The sequence below is a fragment of the Clarias gariepinus genome, chromosome 5 (assembly GCF_024256425.1).
Source record: "Clarias gariepinus isolate MV-2021 ecotype Netherlands chromosome 5, CGAR_prim_01v2, whole genome shotgun sequence".
In the NCBI taxonomy this organism is placed as follows: Eukaryota; Metazoa; Chordata; class Actinopteri; order Siluriformes; family Clariidae; genus Clarias; species Clarias gariepinus.
In genome coordinates this window covers 28,441,660-28,467,126 of record NC_071104.1, presented here as the reverse complement: position 1 = coordinate 28,467,126, position 25,467 = coordinate 28,441,660, and the positions used below count along the sequence as shown (strand labels likewise).

General features: G+C 40.6%; 1 protein-coding gene across 1 annotated transcript; it reads left to right on the top strand.

Annotated features, from left to right (window-relative positions):
* The first annotated feature begins 1,477 nt into the window (after positions 1-1,477).
* On the top strand, positions 1,478-24,169 carry fn1a (fibronectin 1a). Its single transcript, XM_053495973.1, has 46 exons — positions 1,478-1,755; positions 2,706-2,831; positions 2,940-3,077; positions 3,164-3,295; positions 3,394-3,531; positions 3,795-3,953; positions 4,147-4,344; positions 4,468-4,650; positions 4,768-4,944; positions 6,115-6,270; positions 6,454-6,582; positions 6,980-7,123; positions 8,701-8,822; positions 8,935-9,103; positions 9,203-9,388; positions 9,560-9,688; positions 9,808-9,897; positions 9,994-10,194; positions 10,943-11,221; positions 11,628-11,891; positions 12,004-12,098; positions 12,533-12,701; positions 12,824-12,910; positions 13,307-13,498; positions 14,170-14,442; positions 14,972-15,163; positions 15,257-15,346; positions 15,456-15,722; positions 16,162-16,278; positions 16,496-16,660; positions 16,780-16,935; positions 17,173-17,286; positions 17,424-17,693; positions 17,783-17,973; positions 18,518-18,605; positions 18,702-18,881; positions 18,992-19,081; positions 19,214-19,402; positions 19,665-19,754; positions 20,211-20,662; positions 20,851-20,989; positions 21,080-21,259; positions 21,788-21,913; positions 22,193-22,299; positions 22,883-22,999; positions 23,319-24,169. The coding sequence occupies exons 1-46, from the start codon at positions 1,626-1,628 to the stop codon at positions 23,385-23,387; spliced, it is 7,455 nt and encodes a 2,484-aa protein (XP_053351948.1). The 5' UTR covers positions 1,478-1,625; the 3' UTR covers positions 23,388-24,169.
* Positions 24,170-25,467: the final 1,298 nt, after the last annotated feature.

Genomic DNA, 25,467 nt, shown 5'->3' with positions numbered 1-25,467 from the left:
TGGGTACATGCTTAAAAGTATAATATAATTGCCCACTGCAGTCAGTTCCATGAACATTCAGTGAGTGAACACCTGATCCCTGAAAATGAAAAGATAATTTGTCATCAACTTGCAGAAGAGGTGTGTCTGTCTATAGGAAACTGTACTGACAATAATTTACAAACACCACTTGCACTTTATAGGAACTGTCTGGGAGTTACTGCCACACCCTATGTACAATTCTGACAACTTTCTTCAAGTAAATTTTCACATGTTTTGGTCATTAAAGGGGATTCCTGGTAGGCCAGCAGTCTGATCAAGGCTCTGGCATACTGAGAAACCTTTTTGTTTTGATGGTATCCAAGCACTAGCGAAACACTAGAGAGAGAGAGAGAGACAGAAATAAAGGTAGTTTTTACTCTCATAATTGTTTTCTGCTTTTCTGCACAATGAAAATTCCTGGTATAGCCACAAAGCACTTAAACAGCACTCCCAGAATATCTCTGATAGAGAATATCAGGTACTATCATTGTTGTAAATGGTCACTTATTAGTCTGGATTTATTTAATAATATAAATGAAGGCAAATGCTCATATTGACGGCTTTTGTCTTTGGAGCAATTGTGTATACCCATGATACAATAAGGTTGAACTTTTCATAAATACTCAGAACTAATATTATTACATAGAGGGATAATTTAGTTTGAGAGTGGATCTGAGCCAGTTTGGTAGACTACTGACTACTGAGATAACCACAAAGAAAAAAGTTGAGTGATAATAGGTTCTGTTCTGTTTGATATTCTATAGTCAGTTTTAAAGCCCTTGGGACTAAAATAAAATGACAAAATATCAAATTCCATATAAATAAAATTATTTTTGAGCCATCCTGTATATGTATAATTTTAATAATAAATCAAGTCAGCTTACTAGTAATTGCTTGTTCAGAGAAAGAGAGAGAGAAAGAGAGAGAACAGAGCCAGACACACTTTTGCTACCCAAAACTGCCAGTATGACCTGACACTGAATTCACAAAAAAGAAATATTACTTTGGAATAGTATAATATTTCCAGTCATAGTGCTTTATTTGAACTTTCCTGAGTGTTAGAAAGAAGAAGTATGCACCAAAGATGACGCACAATAGCAACTTGATTTTGCAAGAAGGGAAAAATTCAACCCTGCCCTGTACACCCCTTGGTGGGCTCTCGGGCCTGGCTGCCACTCCTTGTGGGCTTGAGTGAATTTCAGTAGTCTGAATGGAGTCACATGAATGTGTTCCATGTTTTTCAGATTATGAATGAAGAAACACAGCGGTTTATTACAAGGTGTAACTTAAAAGCATGACTGGTCGACCTCCACCCCAAACTTTTTTTTCTGTGTGTGTGTGTGTGTGTGTGAGAGAGAGAGAGAGAGAGAGAGAGCGCGCGCGAGAGAGAGAGAGAGCACGCGCGTTAGCTCCTCCCGCGGAAAGTGCAGCGCAAATAAAACCGCTCTCAGCTGAAGCTTTTTCCGCAGAGGTGCGCCAGTAGGAGGAGAGGGACACCCGGACGGCATTTTGGAGTCAGCTCCAGCTCTCTACCTCTCCCAAGTCTCCTCCACAACAAAGAACTTTTTTCCCCCTGGTTGTGTTTTCCATCCTTTGCCTTGAATATGTCGGGTGGCTGCGTGGCCACGACGCTGCTGGTGCTGCTGTTCTCCGGCGCGGTGCTGTGCATGCCCCAAAGCGCGCGCAAAAGCAGGAGGCAGGCGCACGAGCGCTCGGGATCATCCGTGTCTCAAGGTGGGTGGACCTGCTTGCTAGCTCTGTTTTTTTCTTCTTCTTTCTCTCGAGTGTTTGACATTAGGGGTTTTAAAACCAGTGTTAGTTTTATTGGAACAATTTGCTCATGCTGGTTTTAACGGTTCCATTGCCTAAATGAGCGTCAGATTTACCTCACACTCACTCTCTCCAGGTCCACATGAGTCCTGCAGGGACTGTGCGCATTGGGGCTTGTATGGGTGTGTTAAGAGTCAAGGCAAATGAACAAAGAGTAAAGGAAAAAATTCCCCCGACTGCCTTTAATACTAAATGTATTGCTCTACGGTATATATTGATATATATGATAATATTATTCATATTATATTGATATAAAATACATCATTCTATTTTTCATTTCCTAAAATGTGTATACATTTTTTTGGCTGTCCCTATCTTTCTCTATATATGAGAGTGTGTGTGTGTAGAGAGAGAGAGAGAGAGAGAGAGAGAGATTTTTAAAAGCAAATGCATTTACTTTAGTTTCTCTCTTATATTCTTCACTTGAAATGTGTTTGCATTAGACGAATTGACGCCTTGCCAGTTTGTGATTGTGTGCCAGGAGAGAGAATTAAGACATCTCTTTGCTTTATAGCTGGAAACACACTGTAATAAGACAATCTTTTCATTAAGATTTAGATGATACGAGCTTTGATGTGTCAACATTTTTTCTAAGCTGCTATTACTTACTGTAAATTGCTATCCATACAATCTCCCAGTTTACCAAAGAGAGAGAGAGTAACTTTAACTTGAGTTTGATAACTTTTTTTAGTCGTAACTATCAATTGTTACCCATAAACTGACTGGAGGAGGATCAAACCTGATGTGGAAGAGCAGAGCTTTATTTCCAGTGCACTGTGTGTGTGTCCTTATGGTTAGCAAGTGTTTCAAGTAAATGCGTTGGATTCATTTACATCATTATTTCCTCCACCCAGATGGCTGTCTAGAGTATGGACAATTTTATGGAGTTGGTGAGCAGTGGGAACGTGCCTATCTGGGCACTGTGCTTCTCTGCACTTGCCATGGAGTAGCTGGTATTAAGTGTAAAACGAAGCCTGAGGGTAAGCTCACTTATACTGTGCAGTAGTAACTACAGCAAATTTCTGTGCAGCAAAAATCTGTCAATACCTATTAGCTGATGATATGGGTGATTTTTTTTTATACTTTAGCTGAGGAGACTTGTTATGACAAAGTAATGGCTCGCTCATACAGAGTAGGAGAGACTTATGAACGGCCAAAGGATGGCATGATCTGGGACTGCACGTGCATTGGCTCCAGCAGAGGAAAAATCAGCTGCACTATTGCAAGTGAGTAAAATATATATTTTTTAATTTAAACCACATTTCACACAGTTTCAGTGCCTTATTTTTTCTTTCATTTAATCCCACTGTAGATCGTTGCCATGAAGGCGGAAACTCTTATAAGATTGGAGACACTTGGATGAGACCTCATGACACTGGAGAATACTTGCTGGAGTGTGTCTGTTTGGGCAATGGGAAAGGGGAATGGACATGCAAACCTGTTGGTAAGATGTCACAAAAAATAATTAATTGAAGCACGGGTTTACATGTGCATGTACCAGGACGAATGTATAATCCTTTTTTTTTTTTGGTTTCCTGTTAGCGGAGCGCTGTTATGATAATGCAGCTGGCACCTCTTACACTGTGGGGGAAACCTGGGAGAAACCTTACCAGGGCTGGATGATCGTAGACTGCACCTGTTTAGGGGAGGGAAGTGGACGCATCACTTGCACATCCAGAAGTAAGAAAACTTCTGCATTATAGGGCACCCCCATAAAATTTATTTAACACTTTAAACCACACATTCCTTTCTCTCAATCTTACTGCCTCTCCATTTAATGACCTAGTTAAAGCCATTAGAGCTAAACCCACTTTCATTAGTGGTAGCAACTTGACTACAAAGGAAAAAAGAATGAACCCTGGTTTGCTAGAAAATAATAGCTCTTATTCTAAGATAGAATGCTATGGTCTGAATGGTGTTAATTGTGTGTTTGGCATTTTCAGACCGCTGCAATGACCAGGAAATACGCATGTCTTACCGCATTGGAGATACTTGGACTAAGACAGATGCCCATGGACATGTCTTGCAATGTTTGTGCACTGGTAATGGTCGTGGAGAGTGGAAATGCGAGAGGCATGCTTCCTTGCACACTACTGGGCTTGGTAAGATCTGAAATATTAAATTAAACTAAAATAAGCTTTGATTCTGGTGTAATTGTTATATATAGTGGTCTTTTGATTATCAAGATTTATGTGGTCAAAATAATTTCGAATACACAAAGATAAAAAATCTTTTGCATTGGATGATAAAAGTACAAGGTTTGTGCTCATCTTTTGAGTTTTTTTGCTATTACAGGCACTGGTTCTCGTGTGATCACCAATGTACAGCCAGCTGTGTTCCAGCCCGTGCCCCTTCCCATTGCCCCTATTGAGGGCACCTGTGTAACAGACTCAGGAGTGTCCTATACTGAGGGAATGCGCTGGATCAAGACTCAGGGCAGCAAGCAGATGTTGTGTACTTGCCTGGGAAATGGAATCAGCTGTAATGAGTGGGGTCAGTTTCATCACTTGACATATGCTCTCAAGAATATGACCAAATGGTGTTGCATTGGAAAAATAGAGGCCTGATCAATGAATTTGTTCTCATTATGGATAATCTTTGTCTTTTTGTGCATAGCGGGCCATTCTCAAGTTTATGGTGGCAACTCAAATGGACAGCCATGCGTTTTCCCATTTGTGTCGATGGGCAAGACCTTTTACTCGTGCACCTCAGAGGGACGTGATGATGGGCAGCTTTGGTGCAGTACCACATCTGACTTTGAAAAAGACCACCAGTACTCCTTCTGCACAGAAAAGAATGGTGAGTAAATATGCATAATGAACCTCTTAAGACATCAGTTAGATTGGATTAACTTTAACTGCATATTTATCAGTTTCTAATATTAAGATCTGTTGCTTTTTTTTTTTTTTTTTACAGTTTTGATCACAACCAGAGGTGGAAACTCCAATGGTGCATTGTGCCACTTCCCTTTCCTCTATAATGGCAATAACTACACGGACTGTACAGCTGATGGACGCAGGGATGGCATGAAGTGGTGTGGCACCACATATAATTTTGATGGAGAGGCGCAATATGGCTTTTGCCCCATGGCTTGTAAGTGCAAATTAAATGTCATTTGGAGCTTCCCAATGGTGACAATGTTAAGAAGTTAACAATTTCACCCTAGGGAAGTGTAGTCAGAATCACTGCCCTTAAAGTTTCTTGTACCTGTTTAGACATTCTTAAAATCCTGATATGATCTTAAATGGGTATGGGCATGCTGGATCAACCTAATCTTTGTCTTCAGAAGATGGTTAAAGTATTTAGTAAGCGATTGAAGAGATAGGGTAAAGTACTATCTGACAATGCAAACCTTAAACCTTAATGCTGGGAGGAGGCCAAATAAGAGATTAGAGGGTCCCACCAGTGGGGAACAAAGGACTCGTCAACACCTTTCCAGTCAAATTTACATACACATGATGTTTTGAGTTGTCTACGACTTCTAAAGGCTAATTAGGAGGAGCCAGACAGGATCTCACAGACGTTTGCTAATAGTAAGACTAATTAATAGCATTTGGTGCTTTTGAGCATTTTGCATTTTAAAGGTATAGACTTTTGTAATCATCGTTTTGTGAGACACTGAAAACTAAGTTGCAACTATCTTTTAGTTTCTTTTTCCAGTATTCAATACTTCTGTTCTGTACCTCTGTTCAATGTGCGAACATTTAAAATGGGCAACCAGTTAAAAGCCACTCATGTCACCTTTGGGAGTGCAAAGGTCTCTATAAAAATAATTAAACCAGTGAATAAATGTCTGGATGATCTTTAAGGGTACATTCAAGATATTAGTGGCCCTGCAGCTGCCTTGGTGTGCAGATGAAGGGGTCTGGCTGTCAGTGAAGCATTAAGGAGTTGGCTGGGGTCCAGGGCAGCTGCTTTCAGATCTCTGAGCTCTTCCATAAACTCTCTTTTTCTCTTAACCTTCGTGTCCTTACTCAACTTGCACCCCCACTTCTTTTCCCTCACAGGTCAATCAGTGTTATTCTAACTCCCGACAATGAAGTTATTCTGTAATGTTGCACCAGGATGTTCTTCAAGCATTCAGAATGATTTTTGGTAGAAGATTTGATACATTACTTATTTTTAATGACTTTTTGTCAACAAAAGGTCATCCTTGGCCAAAGATTCTGTGCTTTACACTGCGTGTACTTTATATGTGCTCAGTGGGCATGCTGTAAAAATCATTGATAAAATAATCACTCAAATAATCTCTTGTTCTTTTAGCCCATGAGGAGGTTTGCACAACCAGTGAGGGAGTAATGTACCGTGTGGGAGATCAGTGGGATAAACGCCATGATGTTTTGGGTCACATGATGCGCTGCACTTGTGTAGGAAACGGACGTGGAGAATGGAGCTGCATCGCCTACTCGCAGCTCAAAGGTGAGTTATCCACTTAAAAATAAACTTTGAGGCTTATTATTTTTGTATTGAGACAGTGTTTGCTCAACTGTAGTGGGTCCGATGTGAAGTTGTGTTTTTTTTTTGTTTGTTTTTATATCCCACTTTTGGGAAAAAAAAACTTATCTAAAATATCATAAAATATAATGCTTATGTCCCTCTTAGACCAGTGCATTGTGGATGGCCTGACGTATGAGGTGAACCAAACCTTCACTAAACGTCATGATGAAGGCTACATGATGAACTGCACCTGCTTCGGTCAGGGCCGTGGACGCTGGAAGTGTGACGCTATTGGTAAGTTTAATCAACACACTGACCTCAAGCTCTTTTTACTCATCATCAAACATACGTTACCTTTATTTACCAAACGTTATTAAACATGCAAATATTTTGCTGCATTATTTCAAGAGAACAGGACAGAACATGTGAACTGAAAATCATGAAATATAAGGACTAACCATGTCTTAATGTGTAAATGTCTTCTGTTACATATTATCTGGAAAAGGGCAGGCGTGAAAAGGTTTGGGGTAAATCTGGATAACTTTAAACAGTTTATGTTTAGCATTTCACTGCTGTTATCTGCAGTTACGGAGAAATGATCTAGCCTGTGAAACCTAAGTTGCTAATGTTTAGCTAGCTAAAATATGTTATTACATGGTCATTTTAATAGTAGGATCATTTCCTTTTATAGACCAGTGCCAGGAGCCAGACACCAAAGTTTTCTATCAAATCGGAGAGTCATGGGACAAGGTCATCCACGGACTCCGCTACAAGTGTTACTGCAATGGCAATGGGCTTGGAGAGGTGAGCTGTGAGCCCCAGCACTCTTTTCATGGTAAGTCAATCACAACTCTACGAGTGCTACTTAATAAGGCATGTGTACTTACGTAGACACAGACATGGATCATGCTGAGCAGTGCTGTGAGCGATCCTTTGAGCTTGGGTTAAGGGTGGGTTGGACGTCAACGAGCACCAGATGTTTACACTGATGAAGGCAATGCTGCTTACTTCCTTTTTCAGGCCTTTGAGAGATCTTCTGCATGTGTAAGATGGAGCAATTGCTCTTCTTTGAACAAATGCTGGTCAGTTTAAAGGTGTTGTTGGAAACACTTTGCACTTTAACATGGTTCATGGCTTTGAAGTTGGCAGATGGAGAAATACAGCCATGCAATCAACTGTTCACTCTTTTGCCCCCTGTTGCTTTTTTATTCTTTGTTTTCCTGGCAGTGCTATAGCCTTAAGAAATTCCCGGTCACGTTTTTGTTCAGAAAGTGTCAGAACCAATTTTACCTGCACCACTACAGCATCTGCAAAGTCGTTCACGGGTTTACGTAATTTCCATTGTTGACTGCTTACATCAATTTCAGATTTTTAGGTGAGAGTTGCAAAATGATAACTATTCTACTTAACCCTAAATTCCTGTGGCACATTTCTTGTGCTCTGTCCCAGAGGCTCTCATTTGAAGAATATATATAGTGAAAAAATATACAGCTAAGGTTTGGAAGCAAACATTATGGTTCTGTTATGACAGGAATGTTCCTTCTTTGTGTGGCTTGGATGGGGTCAGAAGAGAACTTTAAGTTTTGGGGACCCGAGAACAATAGCCCTGTGTAATGACATACAGCTGTGAGAATGCTGAGAACACTACAGCCTGGCCTGCTGGAGGAACATACTCCAGACTAAATGCTGCTGTATACACACCTAACCATTGGCTTTTCATAGCAGTAATTGGGAGAAATTGAAACCAGATTCCCCTAACTTCAATGAGGCAATGTTGCCACGTGTATCCTACTTATTTTATGCTTTATGAAGAGGTGAGTTTGTTAAGGAGTGTTGGGATTAAACTGTTTTGGGAAATTACTGCATCAAAAGAAACAAGGTTTGGGAAATAAAAAGAAAATTGCTAAATGAGCATAAAAGTAAACAACTATCTCTTTGAATAAAAATGGTTGCATATGTATTTTTTTGTCTTTTTGGTTGAGCAAATGTGAGAGCTTTTTTGTTTTGTTTGGAAACCACAGAAAAGAAAATAGTAGTGTTACTTCAGCATCAACCATGTGTGAGTGCTGAAACCTCAGGAAGAATCTTGCAGAGCTGTGTCAAGTTTCCCATTTAGCTTTCTCACTAAAAGCAGGTAGCAGAAGTGCACAGACATGTTTTAACTTGTGGTCCATCTCCTTAAAAATAAATTTTCCCTGTGGTTTTACTGTTAAATGTGTGCGTGTGTGTATGTTTTGTACACTTTTGTTACCTTGGTATAACAATGCACAGAACATAACCTGCTAACTCCTTTATTTCATATATATGAATACACAAATATTGTTAACTTTTGACTCTGGATTTGAACATCTGATCTGGGTGTCTTAATGATCTTAAAAACTGAAAGGAAAAACTTGCTTCTTTTTTTGTCAGGTGGTAATCGTCCAGTCCAAGTGATTATCACAGAAGCTGGCAACCAGCCCAATTCACACCCAATCCAGTGGAACGCTGCTCCATCTGCTCACATTGTCCAGTATGTCCTCAAGTGGAGAGTGGTCAGTCCTTTATCCATTCAGTATTTTATCCCTTATTCTGGAGCATAAGCATTATTGTTATAATATGTCTATTAGGAGGTTGTGTGCTTAGTGGATGTATTTTGTTTAATAGAAAAACACTCGTACCCCATGGAAGGAGGTTACCCTTCCAGGCCATCTCACTTCTTACACCATCGCTGGACTAAAGCCGGGCATCACCTATGAGGGTCAGCTCATCAGTATTTTAAGGCTTGGTCGCAGAGAGGTCACTCGGTTTGATTTCACTACCAACTTTGGCTCTTGTGAGTATCCAGTGTGTGTCAACTTATTACCAATAAGTTTGCCTTCCCAAAATTCTTTAACCTCATACTTTTCACTCAATGTGTCTTGGTGTCTCCCAGTGGCTACAGCTGAAGGGGACACTACTCCTCCACCTGCAGTGGTGGACACCTCAGAGTCTGTGACTGAGATCACTTCCAGCAGCTTCGTCATCTCATGGGTGTCGGCCTCAGACACTGTGTCCGGTTTCAGAGTTGAGTATGAGCTCACTGAAGAGGGAGGGCAGCAAGGACAACCTATGGTTTTGGGTAAGTTACACATTTTCATCATTAGGTCCGGGGGCAATTACTTCTTTTTTAAATTCTGTTGTTCAAGCATTGAATACATCATTAAAAAAAAAGCTGTATGAATAGAAATGATGATAAGGTTTGTGATTGGCCAGAATAAAGTTTCTCCATGTGTTATCTTGCTATTTACAGATCTTCCACGTACAGCTACCTCAGTCAATCTCAACGAGCTCCTCCCAGGCAGAAAGTATACAGTTAATGTGTATGAACTAACTGATGAGGGAGACTCCAATCTGATCCTCACTACCTCCCAGACTACAGGTACAAATATAGAGAAAATATTTTCGCCCTGATTCGCAGAGATGATAAACTTTCTTTAAAATAAATGAAGCTTCCTGTAGTATTTTCAGGCTAATCCAATCTCCTCTCTCTCATTGCAGCTCCCGATGCTCCTACAGGCCATGAGATTGGTGATGTAGATGAAACTTCCATCACAGTCAGATGGTCTAAACCTGTAGCTCCTATCACAGGTCTGCATCTGCTGAGTCTGTCTTTAATGTGAACCATGTTTAATGTGCTACATGTGAAGGGGGGAAATTGTGCTGACATTAATTCTATGCCCATAGGCTACCGTGTGGTTTATACTCCATCTGTTGAAGGGAGCTCTGGCAGCACTGAGTTGACCCTGCCTAACACAGAAACCTCTGTGACTCTTAGTGACCTTCGACCTGGCCAGCTATATAACATCAGCATCTATGCTGTAGAAGAGAATCTGGAGAGTGAGCCTGTGTTTGTGCAGGTCAACACTGCTGGGGAACCAGAGCTAGGTACTCATACACAAAAAGATGATGATAAAATACATGAGCCGCAAAGCATGCTGTGAATAACAGGGTAGAGATTTGGAGATCCTGTTCCAAGCAAAACTATTACTCTTGTTCTTTTCATCTTTTGGTTCTTTAAAGATCTAAGCAATGTTTTAAATCCAAAGTTACAAAAAATTTAGCTCATTTTCTGTCAGTCTTTGTTAAGATGTTGGTATGCCCTGGCCTTGTGAAGACTCTCAATGTTGTATGTTTGATTAACGTTATGTAAAACATAGTTTGCCCAGGTGCTAGGACTAACAGTGTCTCATCTTTTGGAATGCTATTATGTTAAACATTAAGCTGGACTAAAACAAACCGTCTGTAGTCTCTCCATTGCATGACTATTTTTCTTTCTCTTGGGGCAACCTGTAAGCTAGAAGGGTGTCTGAATTCTTCTCTTTACATGGAAAAGTTTTATGGGATGGTAAATACAGCTTGCCGCGTCCCACTGAAAGGAAATTACAGGTTAAAATGGGTTAAGACTGTGTTTGGATGAAGTGCAATGTAGGTTAAAATTGGTGCAGGAAAGAACATTCTGAAAAGAGTCAAAGCAATGTTTTAAAGATGAAGATTTGCTTTTGGAAATCCCTTATCGAAATTTGTTTGTAAGGGAAAATCTTGTTTAGTTTTGCTGCTGGAAGATCTTCAATTGAGGTGTGATTTCAGTGTCATTTAATGTTTTTAATTCAAAATCACCATGTTTATTCCACAGAGGAAGTCCCATCTCCGACTGATCTACAGTTCTTTGAGGTGACTGACTCAAAGATCACCATCACTTGGACCGCTTCTCCAGGGGAAGTCTCTGGGTACCGTGTGTCAGTAGCACAGGTCGGTGCTGATGGACTGATCGGGCAGCAGACGGTTCTACCCGTCATGCACAATACTTATGCCGAGGTCACGCCACTAGAGCCTGGAACCCTCTACCGCTTCTTTATTTTCGCCCTCATGTCCGGAGAAGAGAGCGAGCCACTGGTTGGAGAATATGCCACTAGTAAGTATTTGCAAAATAGCGGCAGGCCAAATAGATTGATTGCTTGTCACCTGTGTAAAAAAAACAAACAAAAAAAAAGATTCTGGTGTTTTTGACACCATCAAAAAACAAGTGTGAGGTGTGGTGGTGGTCTCATTGGTTGTGACCACTAAGCTTCTTTGTATATTTCCACTGCCACATTATGCGTATGGCGTGTGCATTTCACACATTTGTTGTTTTTACCTTCACTTGTAAAAGTTGTATATTTGTTAACAGTTATTGTAATCATAAAGACAGTTCTGTGCTCATACTGAACATCATTTCAATACATGTTTGTTAAATGAATTATTAAATCATTAACTACATTAAATTGTTAAATTCAATTTAAAAAATACAATTTTTATGTGCTTTTTGTTTTCCTGAATAGAGCCAGATGCTCCCACAAACATCAACTTGTCCAATGTGACTGAGAACAGTGCTGTGATCATCTGGTCAGCTCCTAGAGCTCAGGTCACCGGTTACAGACTCTTCCTGACCGTAGAAGGCTCGAACCCTAGGCAGCTGCGTCTCCCTGGCCGCCTGACACAGTACACCCTTCTGAACCTTCAGCCAGACACGCCGTACACGGCAACACTGCATTCGGAAAAGGGCAATGTGCTCAGTGAGGGAGCCACAGTGACCTTCAGCACCTGTGAGCTTTAGCATAAACACCACTAATCACACTGATAGTAGTGATTTAAAGGGCATTAATGTCCTGAGGAGACTTTTATTTTTACTATGTCTACTTTTTGTCTGCCTTGTAGCCTCACCAATGGGAAATGCTCCTCGTTTCACAACTGATGTCACAGACACTTCCATTGTAGTTTCTTGGAGTCCTGTTCCCAGAATTGGATATAAGGTATATTTCAGGATGTTTGCTATTCAACTGCAAAGAAAAATGTGTCATGTACAAAATAATTAGTAAATTGCATGTAAAGAACTATGTATGAATTGTGCAAAATTGGAAAAAATGCATGTTTGTAATTTTGCAAAACAGCTGCAAATGTACATAAGGAAAACTTGTTTGGAATGGTTTGGAATTTCACACAGTTCCCAGATGTAGTGTTAAATTAAGCCTTTCTGTAATGCTATTTACAAGAAAGATTAGAATAATTTATTATATAGATTTATATAATTTATTCTGTGACTGTTTAAAATTAAGGGCCAAATATTCAAGTATCATAATTAAATTCTGTTGAAATTTATATTGATCAAAACACATGCAACATATTTCAGTTGAGTCATAGATATTAACCCCTCCTCGCACTCATGCTCCCTGCTTCCTTTCTTCAGTTAACTGTGAAGCCCAGCCAAGGCGGAGAAGCCCCTAGGGAGGTGACCTCTGAATCGGGAAGCATTTACATCTCAGGCCTGACCCCAGGAGTGGAGTACACCTACAGTGTACAGCCAGTCATCAATGGCCACGGACAGGGCAACCCCATCACACGCCGTGTTGTCACACGTAAGACAGTTCTGCTTTTGTTCAGTAGAAAAATATCTTTCAGCATATTTAAGCCAGTGAAAGTGATGAAATTTCCCATGAATCGTATGCAGTCATATCTTACTTGTTAACTCTGCCTTTAGCTCTGTCTCCACCCACTGATCTCAAGTTGGAAACCAACCCAAACACTGGAGAGGTATCAGTCCAGTGGAATGAAGCCAAAACTCCAGGTCAGCACTCAAACCTCAAACCCCATTATATCTGCATAAATGCTTGCAGATACTTTACAAGAAAATCACACCAAAAGGAAAGATTTTGGGGGATTTTCACAATTAATTTGGAAGCATGTTGTCATCGTACATTATATGTCTATTCCTTAAACTGTACAAAATAATTGTTTGAATGTGAACTATACTCTGATAGACTAATGATAGGCAAATTGAGTATTTTTAGTCTGTTAATGCAGGTAGATACTAAACTAGTTAAAAAAGTCTGATTGTACCAAGCTAGTTTAATGTAACAGACTTAATAAAAAGTTTTTTCTCAACTCAGTCATTCTTATTGTCACCAAGATCACAGTATAGTGCAGTTGCCAATCTTTTTTTATATAAATCATTTCTCCATAGATATCACAGGCTACAGAGTGACTTGCAGTCCCACTAATGGCCAGCAGGGTAACTCTGTGGAAGAGTTTGTAAGGGCGGGCCAGACATCGTGCACTCTGGATAACCTAAGACCTGGCGTGGAGTACAATGTCAGTGTGTTTACAGTGAAGGATAAGATGGAGAGCGTGCCCATCTCTGACACAATCACTCCAGGTGTGTATGAACATATGCCTCTGTAGATACCAGCCATCAGTTTAAAATCTAACATGGCCACTTTCACATTTTGGAATGGTTTCTCCATTCCATACTTGTAATCTGGCCTCAGATTTATTGCGGTCGTCATCGTCTAACTTAACCTCAGTACATTCAATCGTACCCGGGTTATTCTCTTCAAAGTGGATAAAAAACATTTGTTAATATTTATGGCAAAGATCAACACTTTGCTGGTAACTTTCTTCCAAGATAATCAAACCCCTAGAGTTGAATACCCCCCTTTATACCAGCTCCATTAACAGTGCTGCAAACTGAGTTTAATTTTTTACTCTGACATAAGTGATATGACGCTGCTACAATATTGCATTGATGATTATGTACGAAGGGCATTCCTATAAAAAAAATCCGTAGCTATACATTAAATAGAAAAAAGAAAAAATGTCAAATCAGAGATAAATATTTGTAATTATATATACACATCCTGCAACCGATTTTAATTTTAAACACATCTTCATATCACTTAATATTTTAATGTGCCATGGTTCACTGCTACTGTGCAGATGCTGAACCATGAGGGCTATGGGTGTTTTAACACAATCCTCTCGTCTCTCTGTTTTGTGCCCTGCACTTCTTCTCTTGGCCTGCTGCTCTTCCACTATATAACCTAATAGATGTACCCCAGCTAACAGACCTCCACTTTGTCAACATCACTGACTCCACAATTGGCCTCACATGGAGTCCTATTAACTCCACTGTTATAACTGGTTACCGCATCACGGTGACGGCTGCGGGCGATAGTGTACCCATCTTCGAGGACCTTGTGGAGTCTACCACGAATGCCTACACTGTTACTGGCCTGGAGCCTGGCATCGACTACGAATTTAGCATCGTCACAATGAGTGAAAACGGCGAGAGCACGCCCACTACCATCACACAGCAAACAGGTATGTGTAGAAAACAGATATTACTTTATGTTACATTTTATCCCACGTCCTTAAATATGAACAAAGCATCTGTTGATTGAAATAATTATATTTGCATATGACACATATTATAATATTACACTTTCCTTACATGTTACATCCTGTTCTTCTGTACTGTTTGAGTTGGCTACATGTGACTGCCACGTTTTTCTTAGGGTTCTGGAGAAGCGTGTTATTAAAGAGCAGGCAAGCATCTGTGTTTTGACTGCGTTTCTCACTCTTGCTCCGTCTCATTCTATCTCAGTCTAAAGTTACTGAGACCCATATGGCAGCAGTCTGTGTAAAGGTTTTCAGATCCTCAGTCACCTTCAAGCTGGTGCTCATTTTCTGACCTCCTTTTTCATTAGTGGCTTTTGCTCTTTAACTTTAAAAAGATAATACGTCTAGACAGACTGTCTGCCCTGTTCAAGTGGCAAGGAACATTGTGGTGAAGGTTTACCTGATTTATTTTTAATAATGTTCTTTCCTCATTCCTTTTTTTCCCCCACAGCTGTTCCAGCCCCAACAGGACTAAAGTTTAGTGATATCAATGCTGACAACATGACCGTGATCTGGACTGCCCCGTTTGTCCCCCAGCCTAACGAGATTGACCGCTACATCATCCACTATCACCCAGTCGATGATGAGGATGACAACACTGAGCGCGTCGTAGACGGAGATGTCAATAGGGTCATTCTTCGCCGTATGTGAATCATGTGTTCTACATTCAACGGTGTTGTTTTAAGGGTCTATGGGATTACTAATTATGCTTTCCATCTGTGCTGTGCGTCTGTAGATCTTATACCCAACACTGAATACATGGTGAGTGTGTTCTGTGTGTATGAAGAGAGGCAGAGCTCACCTGTTACCGCTATTCAAAGAACCAGTGAGTTGATCTATCCCCATTCATTAAAATATCAATCAAATTATTTTCCTTACATATAATTTTATTTTGGGCGACAAGATTTGATTTCAGTCTTTTTTCTCCACTGCAGTCCTGGATTCCCCTGTTAAACTGGTCTTCACTGACATCGGCACAAACTCCTTCACCATACACTGGCTGCCTCCCAAAGCCAGCATCTCTGGCTACCGTATCCGCTATCAGATGACCAGTGGAGGACGTGCCAAGGAGGAGAGACTGCCGCCTTCAAGAAGCCACTTCACACTGACAGGTCTAACACCTGAGACTGAGTACGGCATCAGCATCTTCGCTGTGAGCGGCAACCGTGAGAGTCAGCCTCTCATTGGAACCCAGTCCACTAGTAAGTGCCAATTCTCTATTACTGACTAGCTTGTGCTAAGATATTAGAATTAAATCTATGTCAGATGTCATAGGAATCTTGCACAAATAATTAAACCCGGTTTAGTAATGTATTATCTTTCTTTTGAGACCAAGCTTAGAAGTTTTTCATGCTGATATTCTCCTATTTCTGCACTATCACAGCCTTAACGTTTTTGGTGTTGATCCAGTTAAGACAACCAAATATAGAAAGTCCGGGAAATATTAATCTGGGAAAAAATAATGTTAAGATTGAAAACACATGACTTTTTCTGAACACAATTTATGCAGTTCAGATCCAGGCGATGTCCATGTAAAATGTTCGATGTTGATCTCTTTAAAATATTGAATGTTTACACGGTATACAGATGGCTAATATTTGAATGCTTCTAATATAATGTGGTGATTTTGCTCTTTGCTAGTCTCTGATGCACCTACTGACCTGGAAGTCACTTTTTCAACACCAACCAGCATCACTGTTCGTTGGGACGCCCCCTCTGTCAGTGTGAGGTACTACCGGATCACACATGGAGAGTCAGGTACATGAAAAAACAAAAATAAATAAATACATGCATACATGTGTAGCAATATACATCTTTTATCATTGCTCTATTACCTTTTGGCCTATCATGTGTAGTTATATTTGTCTCATGCAACCCTAACAGGCACTGCCTAAACTATAGCATAATTTAACGACTAACTGAATTAAAATAGTTAATTATTGCATAGTAACAGCTCAATCTCGTACCTCCTCAGGTGGTCACAGCTCTCCTAAAGAGTTCACAGTCCCAGGATCTCAGACCACTGCAACTATTGAGGGTCTGCGCCCAGGCACCGACTACACCATCACTGTGTATGCTGTAACAGGAAGAGGAGACAGCCCCGCCTCCAGCACACCCATCTATGTAAATCACAAAACAGGTATGGCAGATGTGATGGCAGAGCATGATACGGAAAGGAAATATATTATCGGTGAACATGATCTGGTGGTAACCAAGAGAAAAATAAATGACGAAAGGATATTTTTTGTGTTTTTGTAGATATTGAGTCTCCATCTGAGATGGAAGTGACTGATGTAAAAGACAACACCATCACTGTACGCTGGACACCAGCAGCCGGTCCTGTCTCTGGATATCGCATCACTGGTAGCCCCAGAAATGGCAGTGGGCCTTCTTTCTCTGAAGTGGTCGCTCCAGGTAATAAAGTTCAATATTTGTGTTTAAAACATGTGGATTATAGTAAATAATAAGCATTTAAATGAAGTCAAATGACTATTCACTGTGCTTCATAGGTGTTTAATTATCCAAATTTAGTTTGCCTTTATAGTTTAAATGCAGATTCCATTAATTACTTTAATATTGATTCACTGTTTCAAAGTGTTTATCATCAATGCTTAATTTTTTTAACTTTTTATGTAACATGTCGTTTTGCAGACCAAACAGAGATTACATTCTCTGGACTGATGCCCACAGCCGAGTACACACTCAGTGTCTATGCTCTGGGCCAGGATGGAGAGAGCCCTCCTCTGGTAGAGACTGTAGTTACGAGTAAGTTAATGGAGTTAAATTAATACAAACAATACATGTATAGAAAATTTTAGGATTGAACCCTGTTATTATTAAACCTTACTACCATATATTAAAATATACTCGTGTTCAATATAGTAATCCCTAATTTCTTTCAGCTGTGGACAAACCAAAAGACTTGGCCTTCACTGAAGTAGACTCAACGTCCTTGAGGATTTCCTGGGAGAGTCCTGATGGGGAGGTGAGCTCATACAGAGTGCTGTTCTCCAGCTCAGAAGAGGGGGAGAGAGAGCTGTTCCCTGCTCCGCGTGGTACAGATGAATCTGCAGTGCTGCATGGTCTCCGTCCTGGCACTGAATACACTGTTAAAGTTATCGCCCTTCATGACCGCACTCCCAGTCCTCCCCTGGTTGGCACCCAGACCACAGGTACATTTGTGTTACACTGTGGTTCCTATAAGCATGCTGAATATATACCAAATGGTTTGAAATACTTTTTTTGTTGTTTGTCTGTGTAGCTATTCCTGGCCCTACCAATCTCCAGTTCTCTCAGGTTGGCTCCAGTTCCTTTACCATTTCCTGGTATTCAGGACCTAATGTCCAACTGACTGGCTACCGTGTGGCTATCACTCCCAAAAACAAGAATGGACCTACTAAAGAGGTCAACATTGCACCTGACTCCACCCAGTACCATGCCACTGGACTCATGGTAACTATCTTGGCTTTTGGGTTGTATTCTTGGAAGGATGCATTTGTCATCTTTGGAAAGTCAATTATTGCTCAAATAATAGTCGGCTTTGTGTAGCACTTATGATGAAGCTGCGTTGTACATTTGTGGGTAGCTAGTTTCTGCTAAGTATTGAGAAATCCACAGCACTGACCTGAAGTATAAGAGCCTTGGTACAATCCTTGTGGCCTGCACTTGGTTTAAGATGTGTAATGTGCTTATTTAGTCAAACCACATACACACTACTGTCCTTGTTATATATGCCTGAAGGCACATGAAATATGGAGTACAAAGTTAGATTGCAGTTTGTAGGGGTTATGAAAGAGGGTATGATTTCAAACATGGATGTAAAAAAAAAAAAAAAAAGCATTAGGGAGTGTGTAAACAGACAGACGGAAGAACATACTCTTTAACTACTAAATTATACAATCGAAAGGGTGTGATTTTTCCCCCAGTGCAACATATCTATATTTGGGCTTCACTTTTGTCGACTGAATTAATTTTTTTTCTTTGCTTCTTTTTGTAGCCTGCCACTGAGTACGAAGTGGAGCTTTATGCTGTGAAGAATTCTCTTACCAGCCGCCCGGTCAAGGGAGACATTACAACTCCTGACAGTAAGCTATAACGCTGAGAAACTTTAACATTATACTTTTCTTAACAGATGCCAGCTGTGCATGAATCTAACAGTTGTTTCTGCCACCATTTTGCAGACATCAGTCCCCCTCGTCGTGTTCGGATCTCCAACTTGAAGGATTCTTCGATCACTTTGACCTGGCGCTCCAAGACTGATGCCATCTCTGGTTTCCTAGCAGAGGCCACACCAACTATCGGCGGTCACAACCCCATCATAAAGACCATCCCACCTGAATCGCGCACCTATACCATTACAGGTAGTTAAACTAAAGTAAAACTGGCTTAATCTATAATTCTTAAGTGGATGCCTGTTTCACATTCAACCTTCAAAGCATTGATTTAAAGTTGAAATACCTGTTACATGTAGGTCTACAGCCGGGTACCTCGTACAAGATCAACCTTTACACTTTGAATGGGAATGCCCGCAGTGAACCGTTCACTATTGCAGCCACCACAGGTAACCCTTCTGTACTAAAAACTGGTTTATGCTTTTATATGACTTAAAAAAACTGCTATCTGTTATATATTTTTACATGGTGAATTTTCTTCCGGTCTTGTCTTTTATCTAATGTTTTTTCTATATTCTCAGCTAAACCAGTAATCAGCCCACCAGCAAATATCCGCTTTACCTCCCTGACCCCCAGCACCATCTCCTTCTCATGGGAACCTCCCCAAAGCATCATCACAGGATATTACATCACCCATGAGGAAGTTGATGGCATCCCAAGAGAGCTTGTTCCACGACCTCTCGCTGATCGAACATCCGCCACAATTTCTGGTATTTGTCTTATGTACATCTTTTGCATGTATGACTTACTCACAGTTAAATTTTATTCATTTCTTTTGTCACATTTCCATCTTCTTATTTTAAGGTTTTTACATACCTATCTAGCTAGCCAGCTATCTAGTGATTTTTTGTTATTCGCTTCTAGCATGAGTACTTGTTTTTTGGGTTTGGATGGTGCACATCTTTTTTTAATCATTCACAGCTGTTTTCCATCACATCCAAACTAAAGGGCTTTTTGTCTTTTTGTATACAGGTTTGAAGCCAAGCACTGAATACATCATTAAAATTGTTGCTCTAAACAATGCACAAAGAAGCACTGCGCTTGTGGGCAAGGCCAGAACCCGTAAGAGTCTTTACTTTTTCAATTATTCTTTAAGTCATCATTTCCCAACCTTGGTCCTGGAGGACCCCAACTTGCAAATGTTTGTGTTTTCCCTGCCCTATCACACCTAGTTCAGAAAATGCTGCTTATTATCTTATTTAAATTTATGCAAGTGAAGATAATGCTAAAAATTGCAGGGAGGGATTCCTCTGGGACCAGGGTTGAGAGTTATGGGTCCAGTGATATAACTTGTAGATAACAAACATGTGTCTGTAATTCTAGCTTTGTAATGGAAGAGCATCATTTGAAGTACCTGTTGATACATGAATCCAACATGGCTTATGCTTTTATAGTTTGGTTTCTATACAGTTTGAAAATGTCTCTGCAGTAATATTAAGGAATTAGATTATGAGGCCCTCTGCAGGATACAGTGTGCTACAGCACATCTGAGCTCATGCCTATCTCTTCTCCAATTAGAAGTGGAAGAGTTGTCTCCTCAGCTTCCAGTGTCTCACCGGCCCAAGCCTGGAATACTGGATGTCCCAGATGAAGAGAACTTCAACAGCAACCACGTTCACCTGGTGGGCCCAAACAGACATGACACACTTGGGCAGCAGGGTCAACACGTGTACACTGAGTATCAGAACCTGGGCCCAGCCAACCGTGGGCAAAATCAGCCCCTAGCTCCACACCAAAGTGAGCCGCTGGTTTACATTCCTCTGCCAGGGCCAGATGGCCACAGAGTGCCAGTGGTGAGGGTTAGTGATGGCACATTGCCTGGGATCTCCTTTGAGAATCCTTTCAATGAGACAGAGCTGCCTCAGGAAGCCCAGACACAAACCACCATCACATGGCCAGGAGTGCCTCGCAGCATAGAGTACATCGTGTCCTGTAGTCCGATTGACGAGATCAACGAGCAGAGCTTCCAGGTAAGCATAAAAATATATATAGTTTCACAGGAAATTATTATAAAATGTAAAAACTATGGAATTAAAGAATTAAAAGCATTGTCATTTTTTATAAGACAAAAAAATTCTAACTGAATTTGGCCCATTAACATTTTTAAGCATTTGTGAATGCGAGTGTAAATGCATGTTTATTTGTTTCCCTCTTTCAGATGCGTCTTCCTGGCTCCTCCACCAGTGCTACACTGATTGGTCTTACTTCAGGAGCCTCCTATAAAATCATTGTAGAGTCTGTTGATGAAGAGAATATGCAGAAGGTTCTGGAAGATGTTGTGACTGTTGGCAACACTGGTAAAGTTTGCCTTGATAAAATATAATCTTGATAAAATCATGACTATACTTCTTAATGTGCCTTTCTCTGAATATGTCAATTTTTTATAGTTTTAGGACAAGGACCAGAAGCTGAAGTAGTGCCCCTGGCCAGGGATGTGTGCTATGACACATTCACTGCAATCTACCATGAGGTGGGCGCCGAGTGGGAGCGCATGTCAGAGACGGGCTTTAAGCTCTGGTGCAGGTGTCTCGGCCTTGGCAGCGGCCATTTCAGATGTGATTCATCCAGTGAGTGCCTGAGCCAGTGCTACTGCATGCTAAAACCTACACCTCACCTCACAGCATGGGCAGCTAAAACCAATGGTTACGTCATATAGACGTCTGTCCATCAAAGAACTCTAATGAAAAAAAAGTTTTTGACAGAAAAAAATATGGTGTAACCATATCTAAATCCCATAACGCATGTCTTAAATTAAAAAGGTTTACTCTGCCCATGCTAGCCCCATTTGTCATGTTTGTTTCTATTCTTAAACATGATGGTAAATGAGGAGGTGACTTCTGTCTCAGATTTGTATTGTCAACTTGTAACCAGATGATGCGAAACTCTGAGACCCAGTTGGTGTTCTAACAATATATGAAAGCCAGGATCATTGATTGATCAATGTTATCCCTGTGTGTGTGTGTGTGTGTGTTTAAAGGATGAATTCACTCCAAAGGGAAATCCAAAAGCTAAATCAGTCACTCAGTTAAAGAGTAGATGTACAATGTAGACTGTTCCACTATTTATTTCTTACATTTACTCTATCCATCAAACAGAGTGGTGTTATGATAATGGTCATAACTATCGGATCGGGGAGAAATGGGACCGCCAAGCTGAGAATGGTCACAGGATGAGCTGCACCTGCCTGGGCAACGGGAAAGGAGAGTTCAAGTGCGAGCCGCGTAAGTTGGTTTACCTCGGGCTACTCACCATCCTGTGAATACTATTTATTATTAGTGCAGCTGGATTGGGATGGTGGTGAGAAGTCATAGTGCCAGTAGTTCAGTTCAGAACAGTCTTTTGTGTCCATGTGCTTTCATTTGTTTACCTTGGCAGTGCAATCTGTTGTGCCCAAATACCTGTAACATTTAAATTGTTTTCAGTGATGGTATAATTATCAGTTTGGTGGTTTTTGGATTTAGCATAATTTGATTGACATTGTCTCAAAATTGTGTTTGTAGATGAAGCTACATGTTATGATGAAGGAAAGATGTACAAGGTTGGAGATGAGTGGCAGAAAGAGTACCTTGGCAGCATCTGCACCTGCACATGCCATGGTGGACAGCAGGTAAGACATGCTTACCTTTGCTTAGGCAACAGTTTTATGTTAATGTGCTTACAAGTTACTAAAAACAATAGAATTTCTATAAATAAAGTAAGATTGGTTCTTTGCTAAGGTGGCACGGTGGTGTAGTGGTTAGCATTGTCGCCTGGCACCTCCAGGGTATGGGTTCGATACCTGGCCAGGCTCGATTCCCGTATCTGTGTGTATGGAGTTTGCATGTTCTCCCCGTGCTCGGTGGGTTTACTCGGGGTACTCTGGTTTCCTTCCACTGTCCAAAGATATGCAGGTTAGACTAATTGGCATTCCCAAATTGCCCATAGTGTGTGAATGAGTGTGTGTATGTGTGTGCCCTGCGATGGATTGGCACCCTGTCCAGGGTGTACCCTGCCTCGTGCCCTTATCCTCCTGGGATAGGCTCCAGGTCCCCGCGACCCTGAATACAGGATGAAGCGGTATAGAAGATAAGTGAGTGAGAGTGAGTGATTCTTTGCTGGAATATAGGAGAATGTATTTTGCTTTATTTACTTAATTGTTTTATCTTTGAGTTGTAGTGCATGGATATATGATGTAAATGCTGTTTCCACAGGGCTGGCGTTGTGAGAACTGCCGTCGGCCAGGTGCGGAGGTGAATGTTGACCTCATTCAGCCTCCAGTACACACCGATGTTTATGACCGCTACAGACAGAATGCCTTACGCAAACTGGTAGGTCTGGCTTAATCAACATTTTAAAAATGTTTAAGAACATTATCCGGTCAGATATTCCAACAAAATGGATTTTTCAAACAAAAGGATTTTAATACATCAGATAAATGGAAAATAATATGGTAGAAAAATAATAACAATAATAACAACAAGGTAAAATAAAGTAATAATGTAAATAATAATTTCTCATTTTCATCCTCATCAAACTGTCCTGTGAAGCCTTAAGTTCTGTAGATGCTTCTCTGGTTTGTGTGTTATAGTTTTCATTCAATCTTATTTTCTGAATTAATCGCTCTCATTCTTAATTTCTGTTTTACAGAATATCCAATGTCCCATCGAATGCCTCAGACCTGACCTGCTAGCAGATGCCCAAAGCCATTCGAAATAATTTTTTATTTTCTGCAGTGTTGGAGAGGAGCGCCCCCTAGACACTGTCCTTACTGTATTATGCCTCAGTGTGCCTTATTTTCTTCCCCCTGTCCTGCTGCCTCCACACTGCACACTCAATCCTGATACACCTCACTGTTCCCTCAATATCCAGGACAGCCCATACTCATCCTCCTCCTGTTAACCATGCAGTTGAGTGGCTTTGGCTTCTCTTAGGGTGACTCCTTTAATCTGGTTCCTCTCTCAGTCCTGGGGAGAAAATGGAGTTCTTTTAGATTCTGTCATGTTTTTTTTTTTGTTTATATTTTTCGCACCAGCTGAATCAGCCAAGACCAAAGACTGTATGACTTTACATTGTTGGGCATTTTTGCCACATTTGTGAGTAAAACACCAATTTTATTGAAGATGTGACTTAACATTATGACCTATATCTATTTTTCTCAGTGACCAATCATAAAAAAGCGTGACCAATCATAAAACAAAAAAAAAAAAGCAAGCACTGTCTTACAATGGAAGTCTCTGTGCCTTGTAGGCATTTTATTAACTGTAGTATTGACCCTGTTTTTCAATTGGTTGGTTTGACTCTGTGTCCTCTGCTTCCATAAGGAAAGCACTGTATTCATGATGACATACACATTGTAATGTTTTTCTTTTTTATTTATCCCTTTTTTCAATGCATTTTTATCAAATGCAATTTTGGATGTTTTTTTTTGTGATTTTAAGGTGCCAGTCTTAACTACTGTGGATGAAAAACCTTTTTAATAAACTTTTTATATAAATAAATGTTTGTCATTTCCTTTAAGATATTTTCTTTTAAGAAATTTTACATTTTCACACTTTTTTGGTAGAGTTACACACAAGCTTTTAATACACATTTCTTATTTCATTCACTCTCACTACTCGTCTATACTGCTAAATCCTGTATACAGGGTCGCAGGGGGCCTGGAGCCTATCCCAGGAGACTTAGGGCATGAGGCAGGGTACACCCTGAACAGGGTGCCAATCCATTACAGGCCACACACTGATTCACACACTACAGGCAATTAGAAATTGCACATTAGCCCAATCTCCATGTCCTTGGACTGTGGGAGGAAACTGAAGTACCCAGAGGAAACCCACCAAGCATGGGGAAAACATACAAACTCTGTGCCCACAGAGGAAGGAATCGAACCTGGCTTTAAATCATCCCCGGACCCTGTAGGTGTAAGGCGTCAGTGCTTACCACTCCTCCCCTGTGCCACCTATTTTCATTCATGATAAATAATTACCAGGTCTACTTAGTTATAACTTTGGCATTGAATACAAACTAAGAATGCAAGTTCACGAAAGTTATTTTATGATCAACTTCTAATCTTGTAGGAATTGATGAATGTAAGGTGAAGACTGAAACCTTTTCCCTGGGTCAAAGGTCATAATGAGGCTTTGGTTATACCTACCCTTAGTTCTGGCTATTATCCCAGTGCAAGAATTCAGACACTCAATTTCACTCTTGGAACATACCTGTCTATAATCTACCGCTGACTTCTAAATCTAGCACAGCTCTCCACTGGATATACGCCCATACTGTATATTGTACCCAGCCACTAAGATGCATGCCAGTCCCAAGCCTGGAGATAAATTGGATATGTTTCTAAAGCAAGGCCATCCGGAGGAAATCCTGTGTTGAATCATTCCAGATCAATGACCCAAGAAATAAGAAGAAAAAAAGCAAGCCCTCCACTAGCATGTTCACAGTTCTGATCATGCACACCTGTTTCCAATCACACCCACACTTAAGTTTTTTTTTTGTTTGTTTGTTTTTTGACTTGCCTTGTTGTTTAATGAGTGCCTTCCTACAGTATTTCCCTGTTAGTGTTTCAGGTGGCTACCAACCACTAAATCCTTAGGCATCCAGGGAGGCACTGGGTTGCAGCTGAAGAGATAACCAGGAAGCTTACAACACAAACAAGGTACTAGTCCCAGTCTTTTTGATGCTCTGTGGTCACAACAGTTTCTTAGGATACCAGAGTATGGTTAAACCCCTCCATGCAAACATCCATCTAGGAATGTAAAGGTGTGGTCCAGAGCCTGAATGATATGAC

Excerpts from the sequence above, each read along its gene's own strand:
- fn1a (XM_053495973.1), top strand. The coding sequence starts at position 1,626 with ATGTCGGGTGGCTGCGTGGCCACGACGCTGCTGGTGCTGCTGTTCTCC. Across the intron at positions 4,651-4,767 it reads CTTCTGCACAGAAAAGAATG|TTTTGATCACAACCAGAGGT; the intron begins GTGAGTAAATAT and ends TTTTTTTTACAG. Across the intron at positions 9,104-9,202 it reads CACTACCAACTTTGGCTCTT|TGGCTACAGCTGAAGGGGAC; the intron begins GTGAGTATCCAG and ends GGTGTCTCCCAG.